Source organism: Agelaius phoeniceus, chromosome 3 (assembly GCF_051311805.1).
Source record: "Agelaius phoeniceus isolate bAgePho1 chromosome 3, bAgePho1.hap1, whole genome shotgun sequence".
In the NCBI taxonomy this organism is placed as follows: Eukaryota; Metazoa; Chordata; class Aves; order Passeriformes; family Icteridae; genus Agelaius; species Agelaius phoeniceus.
In genome coordinates, this window is record NC_135267.1 from 115879005 (window position 1) to 115894922 (window position 15918).

The 15918-nt window shown below is 44.0% G+C and overlaps 1 protein-coding gene across 11 annotated transcripts in view; it reads left to right on the forward strand.

Annotated features, from left to right (window-relative positions):
• Positions 1-15918, forward strand: part of PLCB4 (phospholipase C beta 4) — a 177609-nt gene that overhangs the window by 136805 nt on the left and 24886 nt on the right. For all 11 annotated transcript variants that reach the window (XM_054629428.2, XM_077176301.1, XM_077176300.1 and 8 more), the window contains 9 exons: positions 71-212; positions 928-1012; positions 1489-1613; positions 3528-3579; positions 5827-5929; positions 7492-7656; positions 10330-10534; positions 14246-14334; positions 14708-14858. In XM_054629428.2, coding sequence (XP_054485403.2) covers positions 71-212; positions 928-1012; positions 1489-1613; positions 3528-3579; positions 5827-5929; positions 7492-7656; positions 10330-10534; positions 14246-14334; positions 14708-14858 — 1117 coding nt within the window. The remainder of the gene's footprint in view (positions 1-70; positions 213-927; positions 1013-1488; positions 1614-3527; positions 3580-5826; positions 5930-7491; positions 7657-10329; positions 10535-14245; positions 14335-14707; positions 14859-15918) is intronic.

Here is a 15918-nt window from a genome sequence, read left to right on the forward strand (position 1 = left end):
CACCTTTGAAAAACCCAGCAGCAGTGTTTGCAGACAGAATTGGTGATTGTTCTTTTTAATGTGTTTCCAGGGTTTAGTAACTGTGGAAGATGAACAAGCGTGGATGGCATCTTACAAATATGTAGGTGCCACAACCAATATACATCCATATTTATCAACAATGGTCAACTATGCTCAGCCTGTAAAATTTCAAGGTTTCGATGTAGCAGAAGGTAACATAAAAGGTTGAATGAAATACAAGTATTTGCTTAACCTAGGTAGCTTTTTAATCTCTACATTTCCTGAATTTAGAAATAAAGGCATAAGACTTTGATAGTTTAATGACCATCATCAGTATGCTTGTAGACCTGTTTCCTTGGATGTGAAGCTAGCATGTAATTCCATTCGTCATCCACACGGAGTCACTCAGTTACTGGGAGAACAGGAAGCTGTTGAGGTTGGTTCTATTCCGTGGGCCTTCCCAACTGAAATGCTTTTTTTTGGTTCATCTCTCTCTGCAGTTAGGTGAGCACAGCTGTCACAGTGGGCAGCAGTGAGCTGATACTGCACACCAGACAATTTATCATGTTGCTTTGCCTTATCTACCACACAGTGCAGGCTCTGAATAACAATGTTGTCCTAAACAAAAAAGGAAAATGTTGATTTCCCAAGGAGAGAAACAGAGAAGCGAGTCAGAAATACTATGAAATTTCTCATTGCTGTAATTTGATTCTATGAAATTTCTCATTGCTGTAATTTGATTCTATGAAATTTCTCTTTACTGTAATTTGATTCTATGAAATTTCTTATCACTATAATTTGATTCTATGAGTAATAGATAATGGGGAAAGAGACCAAAAACTGCTGTGTCCTGCTGTTTATAGTGCATGATTTTGAATGTGATTCATCATTAGAGGTGTTTTAAAATGTCTTGTCTTTTCTTTCTAGAACGTAATATTCACCATAACATGTCCTCCTTCAACGAGTCTGTTGGACTGGGCTATTTGAAGACTCATGCCATTGAGTTTGTGAAGTATCCTTTCACCTCCTCATCCCACCTTCTTAGCAATCCTAAAATAAACCAGTGCACCTTTCTGCATTTAGTGTTTAGTCTACAAAGGGAAAGGGGCATTTCTCCTACTTCATGCAAGGAGTGATGGTGAGATTTGATACTGAGATTTGACAGTGAGATTTGAAGACTCATGCCATTGAGTTTGGGAAGTATCCTTTGGTAGTGAGATTTGATGGTGAGATTTGAAGACTCATGCCATTGAGTTTGGGATGTATCCTTTCACCTCCTCATCCCACTTTGCTGCCAGTCCTAAAACAAACCAGTGCACCTTTCTACATTTAGTGTTGCATGTCTACAAAGGGAAAGGGGAAGTACCTCAGGAAGGAGAGATAGTGAGAGTAAGAAGAGGAGTGTTTTGCTGTTGCAATGCTGGAGGTTCCAGGCCATGCCTCTGCACCTCTGTGGTGTTTGTTTGAGTTCCTTGATGGACTCCCCAGCTACAACAAGCGGCAGATGAGTCGGATTTACCCCAAGGGGGGCCGTGTGGATTCCAGTAATTACATGCCACAGATTTTCTGGAACGCTGGCTGCCAGATGGTCTCACTGAACTATCAGACCCCAGGTAGGCAGCAGTGACCCTCTCTCCTAAAGAATGGCCTGGGCAGTGACTGCCAGCCAGATGCCGTGGATTTGCTGCTGGCATTTCTGCAGGAAACAGACATATGGCTGAATAATGCAGCGGGGTGGGAGCACGGGAGCGTGAGACAAGGAGCAGTAAAAACAGCCATGCACAGAAGGAAAATTCCGTCCCCTTTTGTGGAAAAATAATGGAGCGCTGCATCTTCCCACTGAAATGGCTTTTATTAATAAAAAGTGTTAATTACAGGGAAATCGGTGCTTTCACAAAACACAGCTCTGGCACAGTTGGGTGCATGTCTGCAAAGCAAAGATGGAATGCACTGATTGAGATGGTAAAAAGTAATGACTGTGTGACAAATGCATTTCTAGACCAGTTGTTGGGAAGTGCTAGCAGTCATGTGCTCAGGTCTGAGATCCCAGCTGAGAGAATGATGCCAGGGAATGGAAATGCCCTCTCCACAGGGTGGTCTGAGAGGAGATGTACTGTTCCTGTTCAGTGAAGCTGTGAGTATAGCAGGGCAGGCTTTCTGCTGTTTTGACTGGGTTTTTAAATTTATCTGGGAATGTTTTCAGTCAGATATATAACAGACCCAATTCCCATTGCCTTTCTCTGGCTGTGGCAGTGCTTTTGTGCTCATTTCCTTGTCCCTGAACAGTGTCTTTGGTACAGCAGACACTCCTCTTGTCATCCCCTGAGTTCTGTCCTGCAAAGCTGTGCCCCAGGCTCACCAGCTGAGGAGGCAGGAGAAGGGATACACTGGAATCTGCTGCTTGCAGAGCGTTCAGTGGGCATGCCAGGGAGGCTGGAGCAGAAATACAAACCTCACTCTGCTCCCAGCACTGCCTCTGCCCACTGCATGTCATTCCCAACCCCTTTAAATTGCACATTAAGAGTAGCAGTTGTCTAAGTGGAAATCAGCAACTTTCCTGTGTTCCTCTTCTGTGATCCAGATGTGCTGTCAAGATGACTGAGGAGATAAAAGTTACAGCTGCCCAGTAACTCCAGTAATAACTGGTATGGGCATAGGACAATCTTGTATTTTGCATAACAGAACAGATTTTGTTCCCTTTGAAGGTACAATCAGTTGGGCAAGAGAAATACCTGTTTTGTTGCTAAAGCAGGAGGTTGTATTCTTGTGTAAGTAGAAAGCTGTAGGAAAACGTTTCATTTTTTCAGAGTTCTGGAGAAGGCTGGATGAGAGGGAGATTGTTACATGGTATGTGTTCCCCTAGCAGTGCTGTAACAGTGCACTCACTAAAACTCACATGCTTTTAAATGTTGAAACTAAGCAGTGCTGCTGTGATCTTTGTGGTTTCTTGGTGTGGTATTTTATTCAGCTAAGTCCTCAGAAAACCAGTGGGACATGCACCTCACCTTCTTTGAGACATCAGGCTGCAGGCAGCTTCATCAGAGGTGGTTGTCATTGTGATGGAATGCGTTCCTCAAGGCTGTCTCCTCTAGTATATTTGTTATTCTGAGGTTATTTGCACTGTTAAAGCTCCTGTAGCACTCTGTTATTGAAGGTGATCTGCAGAAATGTGGATACTGATCTGCACTGTAAATACCAAAAGGTAGATAGATGATGGAAATCCCATCCCAGGCACTTGGCATGTCCACAGTTGTTACCTCCCTGCCTGCCAAGTGTGTTTGAATTCAGGGAAATACTGTTTCCTAAGCCCAGCATGGACTTCAGCATGCTTGGTAAAGCTGTTACTCCTGTGAAAAAAATATGAAGTTTTCCTGTTGCTTCCTATTATTTCTTAGCTGTAGGTTTTATATGCATTAAACTAAACTTTTATTTAAACTTATTATTCTGGAAAATCAGTCTTATTTTCTGATCTAGTTCATGATCTGCATTATTCAGCAGGAAAGTGAGTAAATTCTCTCTTTTGGCAGATTTAGCAATGCAGTTGAATCAAGGAAAGTTTGAGTACAATGGATCGTGCGGGTGAGTGATGTGATTTAAACTGTTGTCACTGTGCATCAGGGTCCTTCACTAAAGTTTTAATAAGATTTTGTCACTATTAATTATGTGTTACAAAAGGAAAATGGGATGCTAGGTGAGGAGTAGAAATCAGCAGAGTTCAGGGAGCATTATCCCCCAAAAGGAGGTATTCTAATGAGTATACTTTTAATTATGCCCAGTTTTTAAATGAGATCCAAGAGGCATTGTGTTCATATTATGAAGATCATGAATACTGTACACAGTTATTCAAATCCATCTCCACCTTCTGCTCTCAGCCTTTCTTTGAAGATGTGCCTCAGAGTGGAGATTCATTGCACAGTTCACAGAATTGCCAAATTTACTTGGACAAGTGGAATCTGAGTGCATAGGGAACATATTTTTAATCTGTGCACTCTTAATTGGAGCACAGATTTCACAGAGAATCCTGAAGTGTTTCATCTAAGCTCATGCTCATTATTTTTGCATGACAAAGGATGTTCAAGGAATGCTGATAGATTTTTCTCAAATGTTGATAGACCTTAATAGGACGGACTGGTCATTAGCAGCAGGAGAAAAGGAGAAGTTTAATGAATCACAGGAAATGCAGTCCAGAAACACATGAGAATCTGCAGACTCTTCCAGGGAAGGAGCTACTCTTTTACTGCTGCAGATCTTACTCAGAGAGAAAGTCTGGCTAGATGGAGCTTGGTAAAATTGCTCATTTGTAGAATGGGCCCAGAGTGCTTGGCCATGCCATGCCTTTATTGCAGCTGTGAGCACCCCAGGAGAGGCTCTTGGCTTTGACAAAGGTGCACTCTGTAATTTCAATCAAAACAACAAGAATAGAAGAAAAGCAAAGCTTTCTTATGGCAGAGTTTGGTTCCTTTCTTGTTGGACCCGCCAGCTTAGTAAAAGAGTACCTGCTTAATTTTGCCAAAGTCTCTGAAGGACGGGCAAAGTTACCAACTAAATTCCTGGGTTCTTACATCAGTGTTTTGATAATAATGTAGTGGTAATGTTTGATATGCATTGTAAATGTGGTGGTGTTTCAGTCACAGAAGGGAAATGAAAAACTGAGTATTTCCTTCTGCCTGTACTCCTCTTTTCTCAGATTTGCAGCTTTCATGCTGATCAAACAAGGTCATTTCAGCATTTCTTATTGCAGCAGGCTGAAAACAGAGGCTAAGCAGAGTTAGTTCCCTTCTGCCCCAACCTGCTTTAAATTAACCAAATATTAAGAAATCACTTTTCTAATAGAAGGAAAACATTTTTAATGGAAGAAAAAAGAGTTATATTACTTCCAAACAGAAACAGTGTTATTAAGAAATGGATGAAAGCACTGACATTCTTTCCACTGGAATTTTTCTAGCCTTTTTTAATCCCTGAATTCTGTCTAGGCCTTTATCATATTGTGTACCAGTGATTCACTAGAGGCTAAGGGTGGATAAAAATTCATCTTCAAGCAGCTTTGTCTGTCAGGGTTGCAGAATTAGCAAGATTTTTCCAGTTGCACATTTTCTTGCATCAGTGGAAGGGAATGTCTGTAATGTGCAGCCTTTCTGCAGTGATCAACTGCTGTTTCATTTTGGTGGCAGAATCCTTGGGTTTTGGTGCACCAGAGCACAAATTGGCTTCATTGATATGGTGATGCAGTGTGAGGTCCTCAGGGAGGCATTGTGAGTGTTATTGTGGTGGTACCTTTCATGCTGCTATAATTAACAATCTGTCAGCACTGACATTATCAGCTGTTTCCCCCAAGGTTTCGTAACCACAATGAAAAAATCAGCTTCAAGCTGAAATTTAGTGTATGAGTCTTGAACCATAAGGAGCTGCTTCATCTGGAAAAATAACATTGAAAAATCCCTCTGTGATTTTCCAAAGTGTTAAAGAATTAAAACAGATGAGAGCATCTGTGTTTTATTACATGGTGACTCCCTGCATTTTTTAACTGTATTATTCAGTTGTTTTGAAATGTCCTTGATTATATTACATTTATTTTTACCTTAAAATCCCAGATTGATTCCATCTCTCAGTAGCTGGTAATTCAAAATGAAAATTAGTGTTTATCTGTGTTCCAGACAACCATAGTACTTTCTTTTGCTTCCTCACACTTGCAGCTGGAATGAGTCTGTATTTTACACTGCTGTAGGGGAGCTCATTGTTTAAAGGCAGAACATCCATTTCATATGCATTTAATACCACTTTAATTTCCAGTCAAGGGTAATTTTCTCTTTTTCCCCTTGCAATAAGGTACCTACTAAAGCCAGATTTCATGCGACGACCAGACAGGACGTTTGACCCGTTCTCTGAAACTCCTGTGGATGGTGTTATTGCTGCAACGTGTTCTGTGCAGGTAAGGCAGCAGAGCCAGCTGCCATCACACCCAAGAGCACATTTAGAATCATCAGAAACTGGATATATGCACTCAATGTGCTTGGACTGTGCAGATTTCAGCACATCGGTTTCTTTTTTTTTCTTTTTTAATATTGCTGGCTAAGATGCCTTTGTTTCCTTGATCTGAGTGGAATATGATAGAATTGGAAATGATGTGTTACTATACATTGTGGTGTTCTGACAGCCTTGGTGGTCTTTTTGAAATCCATGAGCCCACACAAACAGATAAAGGAGTGAAGTTCCTTCCCATGCACAGTATGGAATTGCACAGCATCACTTGTCCCCACAGAGCAGGGAGGAGTCTGAGCACACAGGGACAGGATGTCTTCAAAATTATTGGAGAAAGATGTTGGTGTGAGGCAGGCCCTTTCTCTGGAGTTATCTGTGAGTAACAAAGTCCATAAAGCTCCTGCTGCAGTTCCACAGCATGGTCAGGTACCCAGTTCTGGGAGGAGGCTGAGATGGTGAAACCTGCTTGGTGAGCAAAAGACCTCACCTTTCATTTAGCATTTTTCACGTGCTGCATTTCAGTTTCACACCCTCGCTGGCCAAGCACTCCTCATGCATTCCAGATGTTTTCTTAAATGGTAATCAAAGCACAGCCCCTCCCAGAAGGAAGTGGGATCAGATGGTTCCTAGGTCATGTATTTCGACAGTTACCTTTCTTTTGTGACTAAAACTAGTATAAAATTCCATACAAATTTTGTAATTAAGGAGTTGAGTGGAGCAAAAGCCAGCAATGATAACCCTCAGCCACCAAAACTTTTCAGATCCGTTATCCAGAGTGTTCTGCAGAAGGATGTTAGGTCATGCAAACAACAGGATCTGGAATGAGCTTAGGTCTGTGAAATCATGTTTCAGTCTTTTTCTTCCCTCCTTGCTTGTAGTAATGAAAACATTAGCTGTATTTTTAAATAATAGATCATCTTGGTGAAATAAAAATTTTCCCTGGAGTAATCACCTGCTGTGGCTAGATTAATCTTGACTTGGGGTGAAATGGCAACAAATCTTCATATCTCTAACAATACTGAGGAATCCTATGGGGTTTTGGTTTTTTCACTTTTTAAGCATCCTGCACTTTCCAAACACATAATATGGAGTCAGACTGATTTGTGATCAGCTTCAAACCTTCACCCGAGTGAAAGCAGAGCAAGAGTTTCCTTTCACCCCTTGTACTCAAGATCATAGAAAATTATGGAAATAATAGAAAAAAGTGCTTCTGAAGAGTGTTAGAAGTTGTGGAATAGCAGTGCCAGCTCTGGTTGTTCCATTCAGTGTTTTCATACATGTATCTGGGAGACACTGCTGGCAGTACTATTTCAGGTGAAGGCTGTATTTCCATGTCTGATCCCAGGAGCTTTTCCAAGGAGGTGCAGTTTGAAATGCACCCTTTGCACACGAGGAACTAAATGCATCTGTTAGCTGTAAACCATTTCTCGGAGCAATGTCAGTAAGAAATGACCTCCATTTCCCATATCCCTGCTCTGCAGTGCCTTTCCCTGCTCTGTTGCTGTGTTGCAGGTGATCTCTGGGCAGTTCCTGTCAGACAAGAAGATTGGCACCTACGTGGAGGTGGACATGTACGGGCTGCCCACGGACACCATCCGCAAGGAGTTCCGCACGCGCATGGTGATGAACAACGGCCTGAACCCCGTGTACAACGAGGAGTCCTTTGTCTTCAGGAAGGTAGGATGGCATCTGTGCAGGGCCCAGCCTGCCCTGCTGTGCCCTGGCTGCCCTGCCCTCTGAGCCAGCCCTCCCTGCTCACCCAGACGAGTGCTGCTCCATGGCCAGGGTTCTAGGGCCCCGGTTGCTGCTGTGAACATGGAAAGCTGAAGGCAGCTTTCAGGAGCCTGCTTGGTTTTGCCTTGTTTTGGTTCTGTTTTCTTTTTGGTTTTGCTTTGGTTTTATTTTTCTAACGGATAACCTCTGTAGCTATCACATGATTTTTTTTGTTGTTTTTGTTTCCATTTGGCTTTTTCCTCCCCTTTGCTTCCTCCTCCCACTTGGAGGTAGCCACCTCCTCTGTGACCATGCCTGTGTTCAAGGTATGCAGTCTGCTCAGAGTGAGCCCCGCTGGTGGACACCATCATTCCCTGGAGATTCCTTCTTCCCTGCCCTGGCAGTGGCTGCTATCTTGCACTGTTCCTTCAGCCCAGAGGGCAGGTGAGATGCTGCATCCAAAGCTAAGGTCAATGTCATTACATGGAAAAGTTGGAAGGGTGCTGTGTTCCTCAGGCGTGTTGCCAGCTCCCTCCTTCAGTGGTCCATGTGCATCATGTACCTTCTTCTTTATTTTTTTATTTTTTTCCAATACTGAAAGAAAAAACAACCCTTTTTTTCTTGGCATGGGGGATTTAAAGAGAGAGACCATTTGTCCGTGTTCAGTTTTTATCTCTCAGTCTTTATATATATGTGATACACATATATATATATATATACATTTATTTTATTTTTCTTCTGTTGCCTGGAGTTTCATCCAGACTACATGTGTTACAGTGCTGTCTTGGGTAAATCTGTTTTGCTTACACCTGTTTTGTTGTCATGCAGAATTGTTGCTCTTTTATTCCAAAGTTCAGATCCTAGTCCAAATGTCAGACTTTTTGCCGAGTGGTGATAGCTCTTCACACCTGGGTATATTACACACTTAATCTGCTTTCCTAACAGCATTGCCAGTTTTTAAGAGAAATTGAGTTGATGCAAGAGTTTTTTCTGAACTCATATTCTGGAAGGAATGTGACTTCAGGTGCTTTCCTCTGTGTGTGAGGAGCACAGGGAAGATGCTTGATGTACAAGCAATGTGGCTGCCCATGGCTTGCTGGCCATGTGACCAGCAGCTGCTGCTGTCTGATTTCTTACATCAAAAGGGCCAGAAATTCCAGTGCAGCCTGTGTGCTGGGACATGGGTACAGAGGCTGAGGCCAGTATTTCTCATTACTGCTCTCCAGTCAGCAATCCTGTGGTCGCACACTCTCTTGAACTTGTAGATCAGCCAAGAGATTATTTTTCTTCACCTCAGGCCCTTATCATAGCTAGCAATGTAATCAGCATCCACTGGAGATCCAGCAGGTGGGTGGCAGGAACACAGCAGGAAGGATTCCCCCAGCTGGATATGCTGAAGGCACTGGGTGCACAGTGCTAAAAGATCATGAGAGGGTGGAAATACCTAGCAGGATACCACAGAACAAATTAATGCAGAGGGAGCAATAAACTCAGTCCCCTCCCTGGCAAATCTGTGTCAAAGAGCATCATGTAATGAAAGATGTGCTGGTCTGTGACCTGTAGGGGAGACATCTTACCTGCCCTGCTTGAGTTGCAGTGTTCTCCTCAGGCTGATGCTTAACCCCACACAGTTGTTCTCAGGTACTGTGTTTGATTGTTCTCCTGTCACGTTTTCTCATATTTATTTTAGTTAAAATAAGGTTTCAGTCGCTCTGACCTGGGTTCTGTGTTGTCCCTCTGTTGTGTTGAGGGGAGGAGGGAGCAGGTGCTGGTGGTGGCCTGTGCTGGGAGTGCTGAGCTGTAGTTGAGTAGAGCAGGATATCCATGAGCTGCTCCCATGGGTTCAGAGACCAAGAGCAGCCTTTATTTTGTGCCCCCCAAGGCTGAGAATGGGAGTGGCAGGGGAAGGTGTAAGGGAGCAGGCAGACACAGCTCCCTGAGCTCTTCCCTTGTATCCCACAGGCCTTGGGGAGTAGCACCAGGGAGGGAAGGAGGGAAATCTGTCCCAGTCTATGACTGGGGTGGGCTGGCAGAGGAGCTGCACTCTGCTGGTCTGCCTCCTCTGGCTGCTGCATGCCCAGAGGCAGCCCCTGTGCTGCAGGGAGGGCAGGGGGTCTCTGTTCCTGCCCTGTCAGCCCAGCTGGGCAGGGCCAGGAGGCTGCAGCATCCCTGCTCCCGTGCATGCCTTGAGCCATGTCCTGAGTGCAGCACACATTGCAGCAGCTCACACATCCCCAGCAGCCTGTGCTTGCACTCTCCTTGCCCTTTTGGATGCATCCCAAATCCCATCTCTCTGTCATAATTCCTCCTGATCCAGCACTACGTGCCCTTTGATTGCTGCCGTATCTGTCATTTCCCATGCAGTATTTACCTGCCTTCTTATCAGTGCCACCAGTCTTCAGTCATGAGAAATAAACACACAGAATATTTAGCTGGTGTAACTGTGAGCTGCAGGATTCTCATAACCTGAAATCTACCCGTTATTTAGGGTGAAAAAAGCCTTTCTAGGAAAGATTTCATTTTGAAACCTGGGCTCTTGCAGTGCTGGTAGTGTCTGGCACCGAGTTCACCCACGGGAGGCGGGGAGGAAGCTGCTCTGTCAGTGCCATTACATGTGTGTGCTCTGTGGCTTTCCAGGTTATCCTGCCTGACCTTGCTGTCCTGAGAATAGCAGTGTATGATGACAACAACAAGCTGATTGGGCAGAGGATCCTGCCTCTGGATGGGCTGCAGGCAGGTTACAGACACATTTCCCTGCGCAACGAGGGCAACAAGCCCCTCTCTCTTCCCACGGTGTTCTGCAACATTGTGCTCAAAACCTACGTGCCTGATGGGTTTGGAGGTGAGAGCAGCCTTTGGCTCAGCGTGCTGTGGCTCTTGAGTGTTGGTGTGCAAGTCCTGAAGTGCTCCAGGGGCACTGTGCCAGCCAGAGCCCACGTGCAGTGCTGCAGGATGGGGAGGTTCAGGACTGGTAACTTTCTGTAGCTCCTTGGAACCTCTGCATATTGAGGGGAGAAATCTGCTTTTTGACCAAGTGCCTGTCTCTGTTGATGATAGAAGCATTAATGTACTAAAATGAGAAAATAATGTGGAAAATAAGCTACTACTACTTAGCTCCATTTGATTTTCTCTGTTGACAATTTAGAGTCTTTTATTTTATTACATATTTTCTGACATAAATATCTGTAAGGTTAGGATGTACTTCATCTATATTGATTGGCCTATAACAATAGGCCAATCAATATAGATAAAGTACATGCAGAAACATAGTTTCTTTCAAACAAAACCAATTCTTTATTCTGGGGAAAATTGGTGTATTTTTGTAAAATGTCAGTGAAATAATTCAGCATCCAGAACCTCTCTGCATTTTTCTTCCCCAGTTTTACAAGTCTTTAGTGTGGTTTAATTGTTTTTGGGCTCTCAGGAAAGTTAATTTCATGTGAGCATTTCCATGATGAGGTTGCCAGAGCTGTGGTCATTTATACTGAGCAGTGGCAAATTGCCACGTGTGTGTGGGAGCACAGAGCTGAGAATAATCACTGCACCACTGAAACCTGTGTAATGCTTGAGTTCCCCCTGACAGAAAGGGCCTCTGCACCCCAGATGAAATTTGCTTGTGCATTGGACAATACATAAACCATTTAAAACTGTAAAGTAGGAATTGCACAAAATGCTGGAGCTCTGACTCTGCAGCAATTACCTCAGGGGTTGCTGATGAAACATATTGATCAAACCAATGCTTTTCTCTTCACAAAACCTATTTCAAACCTGCAGCCAGGCAAAGAATGGCTGCACTTCTCTGTGTGATTTCCACAGTAGAAACTGGAGGAAGGGAAGGTTGACCTAACCTGTCTTCAAGTCTGTGTTTGCTGGTGCTTATCCAGGCTTAAAAAAATTAACAGGCTGAGACTTCAGTAACATTTCATGGAAAAATAGGTGTTACAGGAGCATTTGTATTGTTCACATGTGGGATCCTGGTTTCTGGCAAGTCAGCTGGAGGTTTGCCATGGGCCCTGGACCACCACCGTGCCATTGTGCAGCACATTTCATCCCCAGTACTTAACTGCAGGGACTTTGTCTCCAGATAAATGTGAGCTTCTGCCTAAACTTGAGATTCTCAAGGGTAATTGACCCATCAGTCTAAGAGACATGTTTAAGTGTGCCCTTTAATTCTTACCTGAACTGAAGCTTTTGGCAGCAAATGACTCAGTTGAAATATTTTCTCAGCTAAGGACGTGCTTCTGATTTGGGATTGATGTTCTATGGCACCAGACTCCAGACTTTTCCTAAGAACAGAATTTAAACTTAGCACTGAGTTCCATGTGGCTTGAGCTGCTGAGTGTGCTGGAACCACAAGGAGAAAGTATTTGTTTAATTAATTTTTTAAACTACATTCTGCACTTGCAGAAGTGAAAGACTTGTTTTCCAAAGAGAATTTCAATACCAGTTTAGAGTTTGCAAATTGTGTGCTACAGTGTCAGCAGTGCTGTGGGTGGTTTATTGGATAGAGGTGGGAAAGCATTGCTAGCCCTCAGTGACAGTGTTGTTACAGCAAAATGCTGCTGGAAGGGAGGGCTGGTGGTTGTAGTTTGCTGTCAGCCTGGCAAAAGCAGCCTCTGCATGGACAGGAGCTCAGTGAGCTCCATTGTGGCTCTGCTGCCCCTTCCCAGACAGGCTGTGTGTGCCTGGTGTATTTTCCTCCTTGATACAGAGCAGCAGCACAGTGAACACCTGGCAGTAACTTCTGACACCCAGGTGGAATCATTAGTATTCTGCTGGCATGGGGGTTTTAATTACTTATCTTCTGCAGTCAGCTGCTCATTGTTTTATGAGCCATCACTAGGATCTCCAGGGCTGTTTCAGCAAACCTGTAGGAAGGTAGAGCTGAAGTCAGTAGCTGCCTACGTTCTTTTTTCTTTCTTTTTTGTCTTTTTAACCTGTATGACTAAGATTTAAAATGTGCCCTGAATAATAACTAGAAAAGGTGATGCATTGTAGGCTTTCAAAGATGTGCTTTACTTTTTTATTTTATAGCTTTGCAATTTCTTGTGGTTTATTTGCATCAGCCCCTCTGTTCCCAATAAAACCACAATAATGGCACAAACTGATGCAAATGAAGCAGCATTCTCCAAATTTCTATTCTGGAGCTCTGCAGTGAGTAAGCCTGGCTGTCAGCTTGGTGGTGGGTGCCCTCTGCAGTGCACTCTTGCAGTGACTCTCAGAGTTGTGGAGTTAATTGCAGCTCCCCAGCCCAGCTCACCTCCCTGGGAGAAGGGGCAGCAGCAAGGACAGGGAGGGTCAGCTCCCCCAGAAGGGTTGAGCCTGGGGATGTGCTGGAGGGGTTCCTCACACAGCCCACAGGGGTGATGCTCTCCCAAGCACCGTGGGCATCCTCACCTGGCAGCTCCTGCCATCAGCTTCAGCTTCCAGATGAAACAGAGACATTTCCAGCATGCTGCTGCCAGGATGGCCCTGGCTCTGCGCTGACAAGGACAAGAGGACATCCTTAATGGGTTAGGGAGAGGAGAAACACTCAGTGCTCAGCCACAAGCCATTGCCATGGCTAAAAATAAATCCTACATGGCTTTTGTCTGTGTGAAATAAGTTTCAGGAGACATCGGTGGGTCACAGCAGTTACTGGAGGTGACCTGTTCATGTAGACAAACAGATCTCAAGTGCTGAGTGCTTAATACAACTTCTATGGGAATGGGAGTCCTGTCTGAGCTGTGGCTTCAGAGGAACATTCCACAGAACAGCTCAGGTTGGGAGGGAGGTGATACAGCCCAGTCCCTACTCTGAACAACAAGTTTCTTGCCAAACCTCTTGATGGCTTGGATATTTTAAATTTTTTTTTTTTGACTGTTGGAGTTAGGAACAGAAAGAGATTATTTGATATGCATGTAAAAAATTGCTGGGACTTTGTCATGCTGTGAAGCTGTGCTTGCACATTTATCACTGCACTGGAAAACAGATTCAGTGATCTGTGTGGTACCCAGGGCTGTGGTACCACTGGTGGTCCTGTGTCATGTGCAAGATTCATGCCCAGAAAAGCCATTTCACAGCCTGCCATGTCCCAGACATGGAATATCACAAAGGCTGCTGGGAATAGATTTACTTGATTGCTTTAATCCTCCTGAAACTGCTCTTTAGCTAGGAAATAGAGTGGCATTTTCTACAACTCCCTGCAGTCCTGAGTCAGTCAGCACCCCTCAGCCAAGGGACAAAGTTAGTGCTTTGTGGCTCAGGAGATCCCATCCTGGTCCCAAATTCTGCAGTCAGTAACTGGGAGGAAGTTAGAGCAGTCTGACAGAGTTGCTGGGTTCTCCTAAATAAGGTTCTGGATGGAAACCACACCTTGGTGCATTAAGAGCTGTTCCATGTTCCAGGTGCTGTGGGAATAAGCACTTCCAGTCCTGCCAAATTCACTACAGAAAGCTGGACTCCTGTTGCAAGCCATGTCTCATAACAGCAGGGATAAAATAAAGCTTTTGTAAAGTACTCATTTCCAGATGCCTCCAAAGCTCACAAAAAGTTGATTTTTTTTTTCTTACAGATATTGTGGATGCTTTATCAGATCCAAAGAAATTTTTGTCTATCACAGAAAAAAGAGCAGACCAAATGAGAGCTATGGGCATTGAAACTGTAAGTAGAATCAATGACAAACACAACCCATTTCTGTGCATGCTATGTTCTTTATTTAAAGTGAACTGGTCCTTCTCCAATCAATGCACCTTATCATTTCTCATTTTCAAATATAAGCTTCTTTGTCTGCCTTATGTCAATTACTGAAATACTGACTGGCTTTTCGTGGATCACATTAATACCTCCTTTAGGAGGAGAGATTTTAATAAATGGGGACCAAGTTGTATTTTAGTAAGTACCTACTTGGAATAGGTTACAAATGCTTTACTGTAATTTCATTATGTTTAAAGTAAGCCACTGAGAAATGTTCCCAGCTTTTTACACTACAAAAAAAGGCAAAAGAACAGTGAGTGTGTTCTGATGTCTCTTTCAGAGTGACATAGCTGATGTACCAAATGACACTTCCAAGAACGACAGGAAAGGGAAGGCCAACAATCCCAAAGCCACTGTGACTCCTCAGAGCAGCTCCGAGCTGCGGCCCAGCACCACCGCGGGCCTGGGCTCTGGCACCGACGCCAAGAAAGGTACCCAGGTCCTCCTGTGCCCTGAGGGGCCACAGAGCCTCCCAGCAGCACTCACAGTCAGCTTTCATGCTGGGGCTGCACTCCTTCTTAGCACCCTGCCATTGGGAGGTGTCTCTGGCTCACTGCAAATGAATGCATTGTGTTGCTGAAATGCCCGTGTAAAGGCATTTATTTCACAAAGTGCCCTCTTGGTGTAGCTGCACACCTCTGGTAAGCAGCTAGGGGTTTATTTTATCTGTGTATTGTACACATAACCTGCGTGGCTCTGGGAATGGTTTACTAGTAAGGATTCCTGGAGGAGTGCCAATAGGAGTGACTATTATCTGGCATAGTCCACAGAAACTCTTCTGCTTTTTTTCTCCCCTCACAAATCCCTTGGCAGGGTTGCAGAGTTAAGTAATTAAAGGTATTTAGAATTCACTGGAATCTGTAGAGATTTCCCAACAATTAGAAATGTTTTCACAGTGTGGTTTTACTCTGAATAGTGATTATGGAAATGGCATGTTTATTGGGGAAAAAAATTTAGATGTGCTCATTTATAAGTGAGTAAGTATTTTTTCCTAACTCTTCACCATTCACTCTACAAAGTCATTTTATACAGTCAAATGGGATTATTTGTTTCTCCCATATCATCACAGGTAATGAAGATTAAGTGAGAAAGCAAATTTGTACAGCTGAATGAAAGACAATAAATATTTCTGTGGGTGGGCCACAAGAATTAGGATGTGGCTCTCTCACTCATCCAGCTTGGCCCAAGGGTATTGCCAGGAGGGAAGAGGAGCACAGAGGGCTCTTGGTCTCAAATTTAAGCCCACATGGCTGGGTACACTCTGGGGAAGGGATCTCCTGAGAACCCAAGTGCCATTTCTCTGGAGTCACTTGGCAGTGAATCAAAGGCACCTGAACTCCTTCAGAAGTTCTTCCCTGGTGTGACCCCCAGGTCACTCCATGCAGTGAGGCATTTACATTTCACGTGTCATGACCAAGGTGCACGAGTGTTATTGTTAGTGTGCATTAATCAAGCTTGAAATTTGCTGGGGTTGACAACAGATCCCTGCTG